Raw genomic sequence first — 15,832 nt, 5'->3', positions numbered from 1 at the left:
GCATGGAGCCCAATGTGGAGCTGGATTTCAGGATCCTGAGATTAGGACCTGAGCTGAAATCAAGAGTCAGATGCTTAACTGACTGAGCTACTCAGGTGCCCCACTGCCCGTTTTATTTAAATAATGCCTACCACACAGTAGATACTCAAAAAATCTTTGTCAGATGAATGAATACCTAATGAAGTAGCTGGACAGGATTTGGGCACAGATGCTGTGAATCCAGTGTCTATATTCTCTTAAGATATAAAGGTTGAACACACAGTTTCCGAGAGTTGAAGTCTCAGATGTAGACTGAAAGGGAATAAACTCCTAAATCAGAAACCTGAGAAGCACCTACAAAATTTAGGATTATGATGAGAAAAAAAGAACAAATAAACAAGACTGGGGGAAAAGGGAGAGAAAGAGAGAGAGAAAGGAGTGTGAGAAGGGACCTAGGGTAATTATTCTTTAATATTGAACATGATAGGTTTTTTCCAAACAGAAAGTAAACTGAAATTCTAAAAAATGAGTTTATTAAAAATGTCATAAATCCTCGTAAGAAGGGGCGCCTGGGTGGCTCAGTGGGTTAAGCCTCTGCCTTCAGCTCAAGTCATGATCTCGGGGTCCTGGGATCGAGCCCCGCATCGGGCTCTCTGCTCAGCAGGGAGCCTGCTTCCTCCTCTCTCTCTGCCTGCCTCTCTGCCTACTTTTGCTCTCTCTCTGTCAAATAAATAAATAAAATCTTAAAAAAAAAAAAGAATAAATCCTCGTAAGAAAAACTCCAAATATTACAAAAAGGTAGAAAATAATAAAGTTTGATTATTCCTAATTCTTAGAAATAACCAATATTAATGCTGTATGTGTAATTTATTTAGCCGATCCCTCATGGATTATTTCTGTCCTATTATTTCTGGTCCTGTGCTATTAAAACTAAGTTGCAATAAACACCGTCACATAAATCTTTATGTCTGTACATATTTAACTACTGAGTATTATAAACTTTTAAATCTCTGCTATTTTCACTGGTAAAAAATGAGAGGTGGCCACTGATTTAAAATTATATTCCCTAATGACTAGAAAAATTATGTATCTTTTCACTGGTATATTGTCTACCCTTATAGTCTTCCTTGAACTGTGATTTTATGTTCTTGCCATTTTTTTAAAATAGTTTCTCTCTCTTTTTTTTTTTTAACATATAGCAGCTACTTTAAGTAAAATGAAGTAATTATTTTTCATTTCCTGTCAATCAGAAATAGTCCAATAGAATATCTTTTGCGCCTCTTCTATATCAACTACATGAAACTGTTGTCTCTTTCAATAACAGGTTATTCTGATCCAAATTTTTAAAAAGCTCAAATATTACAAACATATAGCTTATCTTTTGAATTTAAAAATCATTAACTGGGGGATATAACAGCACTACTCATTATCTCTGTCATTTGATAAAGAGTAGCTGGTGTGGATAAACCAAAATAATTTCTATTTTCAAACAATAAAAGAGTACTAGTGCTGGAATATGGGTGTGTCCAATGTGCCAAGAAGCAACTGGGTAGAATGCCATAAGGAACCCTCACGCTTTCAGGTATTCTGGGCACCTGGTCTTACTACCCTCACTCTGAGCAAAGGCCAGACATCATCAAAGGCATGCTCATATTCTCTGAAAATGCATGCCAGAGAAAGGGGTTGAGAAGGGCTTTCGGTTATGATAGAGATTACGTGAAGAGAACTTAACAAAACATTAAAAAACATTTTGTATCAGTATAAAGCAAGGAAGATAATTTGCCTTAAATGAACTAGTGTAAGCCATTCATTAAAGAGATTTCCTTTTTAAAAATAACTTTAATTTCATGTTCACATACAAACCTGCAAAACACTGAGATATCTACATTTTACTACATAACTACAGAAAAAACTGAAATGGCATTTCATTTCCAAAAGAAGTAAAGACATCCTCTTAGCTATGTTTCAAAGCAGACCAACCACAGTAACTGCATTGCAAGGCATTTGCTTGACATCCCATCACTTGCCTGTGTTAAGATGTAACTCCTTTGCGCCTCTTCTATATCAACTAAACTGGCATTTATATAATCATTTTCAGCATTTTGCAGCTTAACACGACTGTGATCATCTGAAACAGAATGATAAGCATAATTGTCATTTCAACTTCTCACTTCTTTTTTACTTTAATAGTAATGTTCTGGGTACTTTTAAAATGATAGAAGAAACAAAACAAAGAAAAAATAAATTAGCACCACGAGAGAGTTGAGTCAAGTCCTAAATTATTCTCTTTTTTATGAAGGAAGTATAAAAATGAAACTTGTTGTTCGTTACTGTGGTACTGGAAATGCTTTTGTTTGTAGTAGGTTAGCTACTGTAACAGAAAAATTGATCAAAGAGTAAAATATAGTAAAAGGAATAAAGCACCTACCGTCCTAAAAGTAAGATTCATTTAGAGTCTTGGTGCCTAAGAACTGATAGGTCTACCTACAAAAAAAATCCAAAATGGCCTGAGATAGAGGAGACTGGATTTCCATGGTAGCTACAGTTCATTTTCTTCATTCAACTGATCTGCATTCAACTATATTTAAGTAATTTTCAGTACTTAATTATATATAAATTAAGCGTTAAAGATTTTAAAATACAGATGGAATACTCGAATTTTCTTTCTTTCTTTCTTTCTTCTTCTTCTTTTTTTTTTTTAAGTAGGCCCCATGCCCAATATGGGGCTGGAATTCACAAACCCAAGATTAAGAGTTGCATGCTCTACTGAATGGGCCAACAAGGCGACCTGGAATATTCTAATTCTTTATAGGGCAACACAACAGATAAATAGATCTAGTTGAGATATATTTCTAGCTTTTAAAAGTAAAAATGTCACCATCTTCAATAACATGGATGACCCTACAGGGTATTATACCAATTGAAATAAGTCAGGCAAAAAAAAAAAAAAAGACCATATGACTTCACTTATATGTGAAATCTAAAAAAAACAAAAAACAAAAACCAAAAACAGATGCATAAACCCAGAGAACAAAACCAGTGGCTGTCAGAGAGTAGGAGGGTGGGAATATGAGCAAAACAGGCCAAGGGGATTAAGAGTTACAAACTTTTGGTTATAAGTAAATTCCCTGCATGAAAAGTACAGCATAGGGAATATAGTAAAAAATATTCTAATAACTTTTCTATGGCAACAGATGGTAATTACACTTATTGTGGTAAGCATTTCAGAATGCATATAAACGCTGACTCATTATATTGTACACCTGAAAATAGTATAATATTGTATGTCCACTACACATCAATTTTTTAAAAACACGCCTCAAAATTAAGAAAATGTCATGTCATGTCATAGATATGGCCTTGACAGCACTAGATGTCCTTAGTAGGCACTAGATGAAACTGTAAGAGAACTTTCAGATGCCTCATTTAGAGTTAACAGGTATAAATCCTTTAAAATCCAAGGTTCCCATTTCTGTGAATGAAACCAACACATATAGCCAGAGACAGACACAGGGATTAACAGTAACACACAAAAGGGGAAATAACACAAATTTCCAAAATGTACAACAATTACAGTATACATGAAAGATGTATTACTTTAATGGAGCCTTTAAAAATCATGCTTTAGGCTTGAAAAAAGTAAAAATCTCACAGATTTAGAATTTATGCTGATTTAAATATGTAGACTACAAAACTTTACCTTGTTATCATTTTGATGAAAAAGGAGACGTTTTCTCAGGGACAGAAAGTACATGCGTAATAACACAGTTAACACTGGCTTAGTATCCTAAATACACAAGTGTCAGAAGAATGTAACTTATAACCCGAACACACTGGATTTTTAACTCTGGAGAACATCTTCAATTTAAACCGCTTTCCTGAAGGAAATTTATACTAAGTATCCTTTTTCTCCCCACTTTTTAAACTTAAAACAAACCCTGTTTACATTATCTCCATATGAAAGAAAATGGTAAATGGCTACAGTTTCACACATCAATTTATCTGAGATGTTTCTGCTGGACTGAATCCAAGACCTCTGTAAATATTACATGTCATTTGCCAACAGGAAAAACTAAGATCTTGTTATAGTAAATCACTTATACTAGTGTTCTCGGAAAGATGATGTCAGCAAGCACTTTTTTTTTTTTAAACAGTCACTTTTTTTTTTTTTAACAGCTTAATCACTCTTTAACAGTTAAATTTCGTGAGCTGGTAAAAAGGTCAGCTACCTAATTAGCAAAACAAAGACCATATATCTCCTAGATAACACTAATAAAGCAGGAGACTGTCCCCTTGTAGAATGCCACACCATCCCTAAAATTCTTGTTTCACTAGAATAGAATACCAAAGGAATGTATTTCCTCATGTTGCAATCACCCAAAGAACCCAAACCCCAAAGGTTAATCATATCTATTGCACAAGTGAAAAAAGCAATTTGGCCAACAGAAGCAAGAATCCATAAAAACCGGGAAAGTTCCTCTCCAGGACGCTGGGAATGGAGTTATCTTGCAGATGGCCATTCGAAGTTCTGGAGAAAAGAAACCCAGAGAAAGACCTTTGGCAGTTTATACCCTGCCCTCAGGACCTTGAACTAGAATTCAGTTATTTTCCCTCTAGCTTTAAAATCTATACCAGCAGTCACTCCAATATATTGAAAACACCAAATCACACAGTGGTAAAAGCACAAATACATTTCCTGGAGCCCCAGGGTCTGACCAAAAGGAGCAGAGTGCTACCTAAAAGACACCAAGGGTCCTGCAGAGTCTGGCCCCAAATGGTGGCCTTGCTTCCCTCTCACATTTATTTATACAGTCAACAAAAGCGAAGGAACACTGAGAATTTTCTCAGAAAAAAATTTTTAAATTTTGCTAGCAGATTAAGACCAAAAAATGAAGGTACTCTTTGGGAAAACTCTCTAGCTACTTAGAACTGGCTACAAATGTTGGCTGAACCTATATTTTCTCCTCACGACTAATCAGAAACAAGAGTCTGAAATTCAACTACATTATCAGAAATTTATTTTAATTCTTCTGCTTTATTAAGAAGATTAATAAAAACTTTAAAGCGTATTTAACATTCTGATTCCATAGGGGAAAAAAGAGAGTTTATAGTGTTAACTAAAATATATCATGTTAAAACTATCTGCAACGATAGTAACTTAGTAACTATACAGTACATTTCAGGAAGTGAAACTATCAAAGCCTTTTTATGAGAAACTGTGACTTTATGATTTATATTCTCTAGCAAAGATAACAGACAATGGCTTGTCTCCAATTAGGAATCATCACTTCATGCATGGCTTAAAATATCTGTGAGAGTAGACACAGGTCCCCTCACAACCTGGGAGTCAAATGTCCCCTTTCTCTCTGCCCTATTACTACCAGTCAGCCCAAAACCTGTGAAGTGTTCATTTCAAAACAAAGTTCTGACTTCTGAATTAGTATTAAAAAAAAGGGGGGGGGGGCGCCTGGGTGGCTCAGTGGGTTAAAGCCTCTGCCTTTCGCTCGGGTCATGATCCCAGAGTCCTGGGATCGAGCCCCGCATCGGGCTCTGTGCTTGGCAAGGAGCCTGTTTCCTCCTCTCTCTCCCTCTGCCTGCCTCTCTCCCTACTTGTGATCTCTATCTGTCAAATAAATAAATAAAATCTTAAAAAAAAAAAAAAACATAAAAACACTAGAAAGTTAAATGCTTTCTCCTCTGCTAGAGTTTATTCTGCCCAGAAACCTCTGAAATGGGATTATTAAACAGACAGAGTCCTATAACCCCTGGGCTCTGAGTATTAAGCCGCAAAGCCCCCAGTACTTTACCATCATTCTAAGTAAGGATATGGTTATCTCCCTCTTTCCTAATTTTTTTTTTTGAAGATTTTATTTATTTATTTGACAGACAGATCACAGGTAGGCAGAGAGGCAGGCAGAGAGAGAGGAAGGGAAACAGGCTCCTTGCCAAGCAGAGAGCCCGATGTGGGGCTCCGTCCCAGGACCCTGAGATCACAACCTGAGCTGAAGGCAGAGGCTTAACCCACTGAGCTACCTAGGCGCCCCTTCTTTCCTATTTTTAAAAAAATCCAGAAAAGGGAGAAAAATGACGGTTCAAACTACACTATGTGAGATACCCAAAAGTAATCACAGGAAATCTTATTTCTCAACATCTAATAATACCAAAAGCTGAACTATCAAGAATGTATATATGTACATATATATATATATTTTAAATAGGGGCACATCTGTTCTTAATTCTTGTCACTAAGTGAATGAAGAAATGCAATATCCAATAGAATTGTAGCTTGTAAATTGGATAAAAATTGAGCAAACTTCTGATGAATATTCCCTTCACCTCCCACCCTCAAACAGTATGTTTTCTGAGAAATGGTTTCATCTGTCAAGAAATGACGCTCTAGTTGTGGCCTGAGCTGACAATACAGATTAGCTTCCTCTTTCAATAATGTCACAATAAGCCTTTTTTTTTTTTTTTTTTTAAATCACCCCCTACCCCGTCCACTGGTTCACCTTTTATCCTTATTGTAAAAAGATCTCCTTTTGGGGGTGCCTGGGTGGCTCAGTGGGTTAAAGCCTCTGCCTTTCGCTCGGGTCATGATCCCAGGGTCCTGGGATCGAGCCCCGCATGGAGCTCTCTGCTTGGCAGGGAGCCTGCTTCCTCCTCTCTCTCTACTTGTGATCTCTGTCAAATTAAAAAAACAAACAAACAAAAAAAAACAGAAAAAACCCTCCTTTTTGAAAAGTCTTCCAGGTCAAAGGATTCACACTCATAACCATCCTCCTAGGTTATACCAAGGCAGAGATAAACAATCATTATCATCAACTGGGCAAGGAGAAGACCAGTTCCATTAGTACAGCAGTGAAAGACTTTCCCTCTAATTCTCCTGTTCTCAACCAGAGGGAAACCATAAGTTTTCAAAGACTAATGTCTATATTTAGACATTAAATTACCTCCCTGCAAGAATGCAAAGCATTTCATAGGTATGTTGACCTTCTTTGACTCTGTAAGTTAAATATGTGAGGCATAAATATTATTAATTTTCTCTCTTGAATCAACCAATGAGCCAAAAGCAAAGCTAGAACTAAAATCCTAGTCACCATACATGCACTACCATAGTAATGAAGAAACACACACCTTAGTAAACACAGAGTATTGACATTTCAATTGTTTCTTTTGAAAATAAAACTCAGTTTGATGAATAGTTCCTTTATTAACGACATAACCAACTACAACCACTATAGAATGCAGTGCCTAGAATGTGTGAGGTACTGTATGACACACCTTACAAAATTTCTGCAACAATCCCCACAACCCTATGAAGCTGACATTATCATGCTCATTTTACTGACACTCGGAACATCATGTCATTACCATACACACACTAGGGAAGCACAAGAGGAAATTCAAACTAGGTTGTATGACTTAAGAGACTACGTACTTCCCACACTAATCGTCTGATATGTCCAAGTTGGCTAACAACTTCCATCTTCATCTGTCACACAAACCTCTTTCATGAAGACCTAGACTACGCTCTAAACAGCCTCTCTGAGGGAACCCCCACCATAAAGGTCCATTCTTTACATTTAAATCCTTCAACAACTTTATATACAATTTTCATTGTATGTATCATCAAATGTATTTTAGAAGCCAGGCAACAATGACATAAATAACAAATAATTTATTTAAAGCTTTTTAAAAGAAAACATTCTAGGAGTGCCTGGGTGGTTCAGTTGGTTGCATAATCAACTCTTGATCTCAGCTCAGGTCTTGATCTCAGGGTCATGAGTTCATGCCCCACACTGAGCTTAAAATTTTTTTTTAAATTAAATATTACTTAAAAAATTAAAAATTAGAAAAAAGAAAAAAATTCTACTAAGTACTAATTCCTAGTACCACCTTTATTGGACTATGTATTGTGAAAAGAGAGGTGACCAACTGCTGCCTGAGGAGGCTGAGGGAGATGGGCAGGCTTCATTACAAAGATGAAGAAGGAGCACATACACACAAAGGAGTAAATGGGACTGGTATATCATGAAGGAGCAAAAACTGAAAAAGCCTGAAGAAGTCCCAAAACATGCTGAGGCCAGACTCTGAAGAGCCTTGTGTGCTGTGCTCCAGGCACAGGCTACCTCAATGAAGCTCTCTAGAGGACTGACACGAGCACATCCGATTCCAAGAAAATAACTACCAGCACTAGGGAGCATAGACTGCAATAAAAGGAAGACAACTTAATGAGGCACTAACAGTTTAATCAAGAGACGAGGACAGAACCAAACAGTGGCAGAAATGCAGAGAGTTACAAGGAAGCATGTCGCAGGTACACACTATCACCAACTTGCGAACCAAGCAGGTGTTGTTCTAGAAACATCCAGAAGGCTCAATCTTTTTCAAACACTAGGCTGACTATCTGTGATTTCAATCTCTTTCAGTCCATCAAGATTTTCAGTTCCTAAACTCGCTAGGACACAATGTTAATTGAGTAAATCTGGCTTTCACACATCTCCAAATTGAAAAATAGATCTTTAATCTATTCCTAAGAGTCTCCACAATGAAAAGCACACCTGGGAAGTATCCTTTAAAAATGTGTAAAATCAATTAATCCATTAATGTACTTTGGAACATGGACATCTTTCCTCTTTAATAGTTTGTATAAAATGAGACATACCAAATTTCAATTTATCAGTAAGCACCTCACCATTTTCCTTGAAACTCAGAATCTTTCCTTTGAGGAAAGACAGAGCCTAAAACATGGAGGGTAGAGAGAGTTGGGGGAAAAGTACTTTCCTTACAACCAGAAGTCCATGGGATACCACAGAAACAAAGTAGACCAAATACTTATTAAAATATTTCTACATTCGAGGACTGTTCTAAGTACTAGTAAGGATCCACCATACCCTTGTGGAGCTTACCTTCTCAGAGACGAAGATAACAATAAGCAAAACCACCAAGTAAATCATATTTTATACAGTAACAAATGCTATGAGGGGAAAAGGTAGTGTGAAGGGGAATAGTCATGCTGGGTGTGGGGCAGGTTGCAATTCTAAATAGGGTGGGCAGGGTGGGCCTCACTGAGACAGTGACATTTAAGCAAAGACTTGGGGGAGGTCAATCATATGACTATTTTGGTTAAAAGTGTTCCAAGCACAGAGTAAATACCTTAAGGTGGGTGTGATGAGGGACACAAATAATGGAGCTTGAGCTAGGCGAACAAAGGGAAGAGAAGCAGCTGGCAGTTTAGGTTCAGAGAATCAAGAAAATCTGTATTGATTCATTAGTCTCACCTCATGAATTCAACACAGAGAAAAAGAGTTTGTACTTCCATCTTTTTAGTGTTTACCTGGAAGATTGTCCTAAACAATTTAGGTTGGCAAGTGTTCAAGCACTGTTGATACAATAATTTCCAGATAATTTTCATATTCAAATTATTAAACTATGGTAGAATTTTGTTAGAATGACAAATCACTATTTTTTTTTAAAAGACTTTATTTATTTGAGAGAGAGAGAGAGTGAGCAGCAGGGAGGGAGAGGGAGAAGCGGACTCCCCAGTGAGCAGGGAGCCCCACGCAGGCTCAATCCCAGGACCCTGAGCCAAAGGCAGACACTTAACCAGCCAAGCCACCCAGGTGCCCCGAAAGACAAATCACTACTAAACCATTCTGAAACCAACACGGGAGATGAGATTATGTTAAATGACGAGAAAAGTGACCTAATTCAGCAAAAAGAAAGAGCTCAGACACCTCCAGAGCTTTTCACTGTAGATACCTGGAACTCCGGCACAGAGGAAAGAAAACTGGTGAGGGAAGGCTAAGGGGCCTAAAAATGTAGATTCCGGTGTCTGTCCTGGCTCTACCAACCTGGGTGACCACAGACACAGCTGTGATTTATATAAAAAAGAGTAACCTGCTCCCTGAGAAACAAGATTAGCATCCAAGTTAGTGAGACACTACACCCTGTGATAACCAGAGGTCATTAGTCCCACTTTTCTTTTAAGATGAGCTGGCTAGACTAGACTAACCCTTCTTAATTATTTTTAATGAATGACCCTCACTTAATATCCTAAAAGCACCTAATATAAAACTCTTTGAAAAGTCCTGTTTCATCTTAAAAATGCACAGGAACTTAAAAATTCTACTTCCTCATGCATCTGTACTTTAACATATAAGCAATCACACCTCCCTTCCCCACCCTTCTGAGTATAAGCAATGGTCCTGAATGGTGTGTCATGTTTCTCCAGGACATTACTCCAGTGCCCTCCCTGCACACTTCTGCTCTGTCCTCCAGTCCCCCAGGTTAAGCAGTCTACAGCAGAGCTGCCTAAGTGAACAGCTGTGGCTACAGTGGGGACCCTCTGTTAGAAGGCTACTGTTATGGCAAGATATTGACCCACTTGGGCCATGGGGCAGCAGCAGCAACGCCCACACTCGCAGCCGCCTGCACCTTTCTGTTAGAGTGACGCACTCCATAGCCCGGGATCTATCATGTTGACCATGTCCTCCCACTGCCTGGCACAGTATCCTCACCATGTACCCCACTGAAGAAGTACCAAATTCAGAAACCTGGAAAGACACTATACTCCAATTTCCTGTTTTACAGGTACCCATCTGTGTGGGTGTGTACGTTCTAGGCCATTCGATCACATGTGGAGGTTGTGTAACCACCACCACCACCAAGACACAGTCCTGTTCCATTATCACAAAGATCCTCTGTGCAACCCCTGTAGAGTCACACTCTCCACCAACACTGTCCCTAACCCATTAATCTGTTCTCCATCTCTATAATCTTATCATTTCAAGAATGCTGTAAAAATGGAATCATACATTATGTAATCTTTGAGACTGGATTTTCTGACTCAGCATGAGTCCTCTGAGACCCACCTGACTTGCTGCATGTTATCAATAGCTCATTTGTTCTTACTGCGGGGTAGTATGCCATGGTATGAACACTCCTCTGCTAACCACTTCACCCACTGATGGACATTTGGGTTGTTTCCAATTTGGCGCTATTACAAGGAAAGCTGTTATGCACATTTCATGAATGCATTGCTGTACGAACAGAAGGTTGTCATTCTCTGGGATAAATGCCCAGGAGTGCAATGGCTGGTAAGGTATGTTTAGCTTTTCAAGAAACTGACAAACAATTTTCCAAAGTGGCCGTAGAGTTTCTCACTAGCCTTACAGGAGATCCAGTTTCTGTATTCTTGGAATATTGTGGCCTCATTATTTCAGCTGTTCCAGTGGATATGTAGCAATCCCTCGCCAACATGGTTTTAATTTTCATTTCCCTAATGGTTAATGATGTTTCCCTAACAGTTAATGATGTTTTTCATATGCTTATGTACTTATCTGCCATCTGTGTTCATAATCTGTTGCCCATTTCCTAATTGTGGACTTCTAGTTAACCACAGTAGAGTCATCCATATCATAAAATTAGAGACGTCTGGGTGGCTCAGCTGGTTAAACATCTGCCTTCTGGTTATGATCCTGGGGTCCTGGGATCAAGGACCTGTATGGGGCTCCTTGCTCAGTGGTGAGTCTGCTTCTTCCCCTGCCTGCTGCTCCCCCTGCTTGTGTGCGTGCTCTCTCTCTGGCAGATAAATAAATCTTTTTAAAAATCATAAAATTAGTAGTGATACTTTACTAACTCAAACCCCATTCAAGTTTCACTAACTGTCCTATAAAACCTTTTTTAAAAAAGGGATCCAATACAGGATCACATTACACTTTTTAAAGATTTTATTTACTGAGAGCACGCACATGAAAGCCCGAGCATGTACACATTGGGGGAGGGGCAGAGGGAGAGTTCTGTACGCACTGCATGCACTCTGTAGGGCAGTTCAGGATTTGAATGTGATGTGTCCCCTTATTGGTCATGATTACTTGTTTAAGGTTGTGTCTGCCAAACTTCTCTGCACAGTTAATACTCCCCTCTTACATTAATCAGTATTTTATAGGAGGGCTTTAAGATTATGTAAATTTTTTGTTCCTCATCAAAGTTTCACCCACCAAGTTTACCACTATTTCAACATTTATTACTTGCCATCCTACACTAAGGCAGATCTTTCCTTTCTCCCCATTTTTTTTTAAGATTTTATTTCTTTATTTGACAGAGAGAGATCACAAATAGGCAGAGAGGCAGACGAGAGAGAGAGAGAGAGAGAGAGAGAGAGAGAGGGAGAAGCGGGCTCCCTTCCGAGGAGAGAGTCGGATGCAGGGCTTGATCCCAGGACCCTGAGATCATGATCTGAGCCGAAGGCAGAGGCTTAACCCACTAAGCGACACAGGCGCCCCCCTTTCTCCCCATTTATTAATTCATATTTCTTTGTAAGAGTGTAAACCCATGGATTCCTATTTTATTCAGCAGGTTATAATTATTGTTTCTTTCAAATGCTCAAAATGGACTTTAAGATGGTTCCTGTGTCCTTTTGACATAGCTTCATCATTTCCTGAACATCCTTACCTTCTGGGACTACAAAAAACATTCCAGGCTACTCTTAAACTTTCCCTGCCCTAGCCCTAGAGTCAGACATTTCTTCAAGGAGCCCTTTTCCTCTTAGTGGAGAATGAAATTTAGATACCAAAAGCTGGGCAAGCCCAACGCCAAGAGGATATCATTGTTCCCAAGACTTCCCAGTGGCCAGGGTTAGGAAATATAAGCATGCACACACACATCTACATTTCTAGGTATCTGTATATCCATATTCACCGAAAATCATGAGTTCATACACTGATTCACTAATTCTAATCTAACCTCACAGGGTTCACTCCACCTTTCCTCCGTTCTTCAAACATGCCCCCCCACTTCCCACCAAGCATGCTTTCCCCCTTATTTACATGCCTTCCACCTGCTGGTCCCCAACCCCAAGGGCTTTTAGACTGAATTATTCAGAGAAGAGAGGGGAAGCTTAATGATGTCTTTAATAAAACCTTTACTATCCTACTATTAGAGATAACAGAAACTATATATAATTTTTAAAATATCAATAATGCCCTAACTGAAACATGTAAGAAAATAAATGGAAAGTAGTTTATAAAAGATAATATCTATTTTAATATACATAAACAGTTGAGTAGAAATACATCAGAAGAAAAAAAGCCGCCACAAATTTCAAAGTCTTAACAAATAATGAGAAAACCTTTTAGTAAAAAAACTGGTAACAGAATGGATTTGAGAATGTGAAATGCATTTGGTCTTCATTTTTAAACTTTAGATGGAATAAGGAAAAATGTTAGCAAATATTTACATAAGAGTTACCATAAAATTTAAGTCCTATCATATTTGCTCTGATTACTATTATATATAACGTTTATCTAAATCTGCACTAAGATGACAAGTAGGTTTCTGTCATGTATAAAGGTCTGTTCTAATAATTCAAAGATCACTGTCTTATAATTCTGAGACTACTGCAGTGTTTCTTCATAATTCTTTGACTTGCTCGCATATTTTCTGGATTATGAAATAAACAGTTTCATCTATAATTATGATGGTTTTAAAACATGTCCACAATTCCCTGGTAATTCCTCCATCTAACAGTGGAGCATCAGTCCTCTTCCCTAGAACTTGGACGGTCACTAATGAAAAGAATATGATGGAAGTGAGGAGACTTCTAAGTCTAGGTGGTACAAGGCAATGCAATTTCCAGTCAGCTCTCTCAGAACGCTCACTCCTGAAACCCAGCAGATAGATCTGCACGGAAGTCCAGGTCACAGTCATGGCCCATGTAGGTGTTCCAGCTGACAGCCCACAAATTAGTGACGAAGGTCTCAAGGTGACTCGAGCCCCAGCTACCATCTGAACTACAACTGGAGGAAGACCCTGAGCGAAAATCTCCTGAGTCCAACTAACCCCCAGATCTGTAGAGACAATAAATGATTGCTGTTGTTTTAAGCCACTGTTTTGGGAGGTTTGATACACTGCACCAGATACAACAGCAAGCTTTGTTTCTTTTTATTTCTAATCTGTATGCTTTTTATTTCTTACTCTTCTTCCTGTAGTGGCTAGGACCTAAAGCATGATGTTAAGTAGAAGCGGTAATAGTGGGCACCTTTATCTTGTTCTTCATTTTTGTTAAAAAGAAAGAAAAAGAAAAGGTTTCTAACATGTTATTCTGACGTATGTTATTGTACACGTCTCTTAGTTTATATTAGGTTAAGGAAGTTCCCCTCTCTTTCTAATTTGCTATGTTTTGCTTTTATTTTATTTTTTAAAAGATTTTATTTATTTGACACAAAGAGAGAGACATCACAAGTTGGCAGAGAGGCAGGCAGAGAGAAAAGGGTGGGGAAAACAGGCTCCCTGCTGAGCAGAGAGCCTGATGTGGGGCTCAATCCCAGGATCCTGAGATGATGACCTGAGCTGAAGGCAGAGGCTTAACCCACTGAGCCACCCAGGCGCCCCGTGTTTTGTTTTTAATCATGAGCAAGCACTGACTTTAAATAATCTTTCTGCCTCTACTGAAATATTCATGACTTTTTCTCCTTTACCTCGTTACTGTGGTGAACCAACATTTTTAAGATTTTCTTATGTTAAAAAAAAAAAAAGATTTTATGTTAAGCCACCCTTATATTCCTAAAATAAACTTACAGACTGCTGTATTCAGTTTGCTAATCTTTACATCTATATTCATGAGAGAGAATGCCTGAAACTTTTATTCTTATTAAACTTTGCAGGTTTGGCTATCAAAGTTCTGTAACAAGCTCACAGAAAGAACTGGGACCTATTCTTAGCACATTAATTTTTATCATTCTGTTTTAATACACTTAAGACAACATATTTCCTTTTCCTTTTAAGATTTACTTATTTATTTTAGAAAGGGAGTGTGCAAGTGACTGAGGGGAGAGCAGAGGGAGAGAGAATCCTGAAACAAATTCCCCACTGAGCGCACAGCCTGACCTGGGGCTCAATCCCAGGACCCTGAGATCATGACTTGATCAGAATCAAGAGTCAAACATTAACTGACTTGAGCCACCCAGGTGCCCCAAGACAACTTATTTTCTTTGCATTACTGTTTTTCCTGCTTTATTAAAGTTCTGATAAGTAGTATTTTACATATTGTCACTTTTAAGCATTTTAAAACTCCCTTTATGATTTCTTCTTGACCCATAAATTACTTAGAAATCTTTAAATCTCCAAATTTATGTGACTTTTTATCTTTTTATTAATAGTCTATAATTTAATTGCTTTCTGGTCAAAGAACATGGCCCGTAAGACAGCAATTCTTAAACTGTTAAGATTTACTTCACAGCCAAGTTGATGGTCCATTTTTTTATAAATAGTCCAAAGTCCAAGAAGAAAATGTATTTTCTAATTGTTGGGCTCTATATATTGTTCTATATGTTGTTCTTATTAAATTAAGCTTAACTGTGTGGTTAAACCTTTTATTTCTTTACTAATATTCTGTCTTATTAAAAGGCCATGAACATGGAATTGTCTATTTCTTCCTGTAATTCTATTCAATTTTGCTTAATACATCTTGAGGTTATTTTATTGTTACACAAATATATTTATTATCAAAATCTCAGGGCTAATACTGGCATTTGCACTCAGAGTAGCTATACCATTTGCCTAGGTGTTTGTTTGTTTACTTGTTTGTTTTAGGAGGTGGGGAAGCAAAGGAGGTTTGGAAGTTTTCCTTACTTTCCCCTCACCTAGTAACTTTCTATTTTTTTTTTTTTTTAAGATTTTATTTATTTATTTGACAGAGAGAGATCACAAGTAGGCAGAGAGGCAAGCAGAAAGAGAGAGGAGGAAACAGGCTCCCCGCAGAGCAGAGAGCCCGACGTGGGGCTCGATCCCAGGACCTGGGATCATGACCTGAGCTGAAGGCAGAGGCTTTAACCCACTGAGCCACCCAGGC

The 15,832-nt window shown here is 38.1% G+C and overlaps 1 protein-coding gene across 3 annotated transcripts in view; it reads right to left on the bottom strand.

The window, feature by feature from the left end:
* PTPN2 (protein tyrosine phosphatase non-receptor type 2) overlaps positions 1 to 15,832 on the bottom strand; it is a 79,772-nt gene that overhangs the window by 35,631 nt on the left and 28,309 nt on the right. For all 3 annotated transcript variants that reach the window (XM_046024873.1, XM_046024875.1, XM_046024874.1), the window contains one exon: positions 2,007 to 2,107. In XM_046024873.1, coding sequence (XP_045880829.1) covers positions 2,007 to 2,107 — 101 coding nt within the window. The remainder of the gene's footprint in view (positions 1 to 2,006; positions 2,108 to 15,832) is intronic.

The sequence above is a fragment of the Meles meles genome, chromosome 12, assembly GCF_922984935.1.
Source record: "Meles meles chromosome 12, mMelMel3.1 paternal haplotype, whole genome shotgun sequence".
NCBI classification, from domain to species: Eukaryota; Metazoa; Chordata; class Mammalia; order Carnivora; family Mustelidae; genus Meles; species Meles meles.
This window is presented reverse-complemented; position numbering and strand designations above follow the sequence as displayed.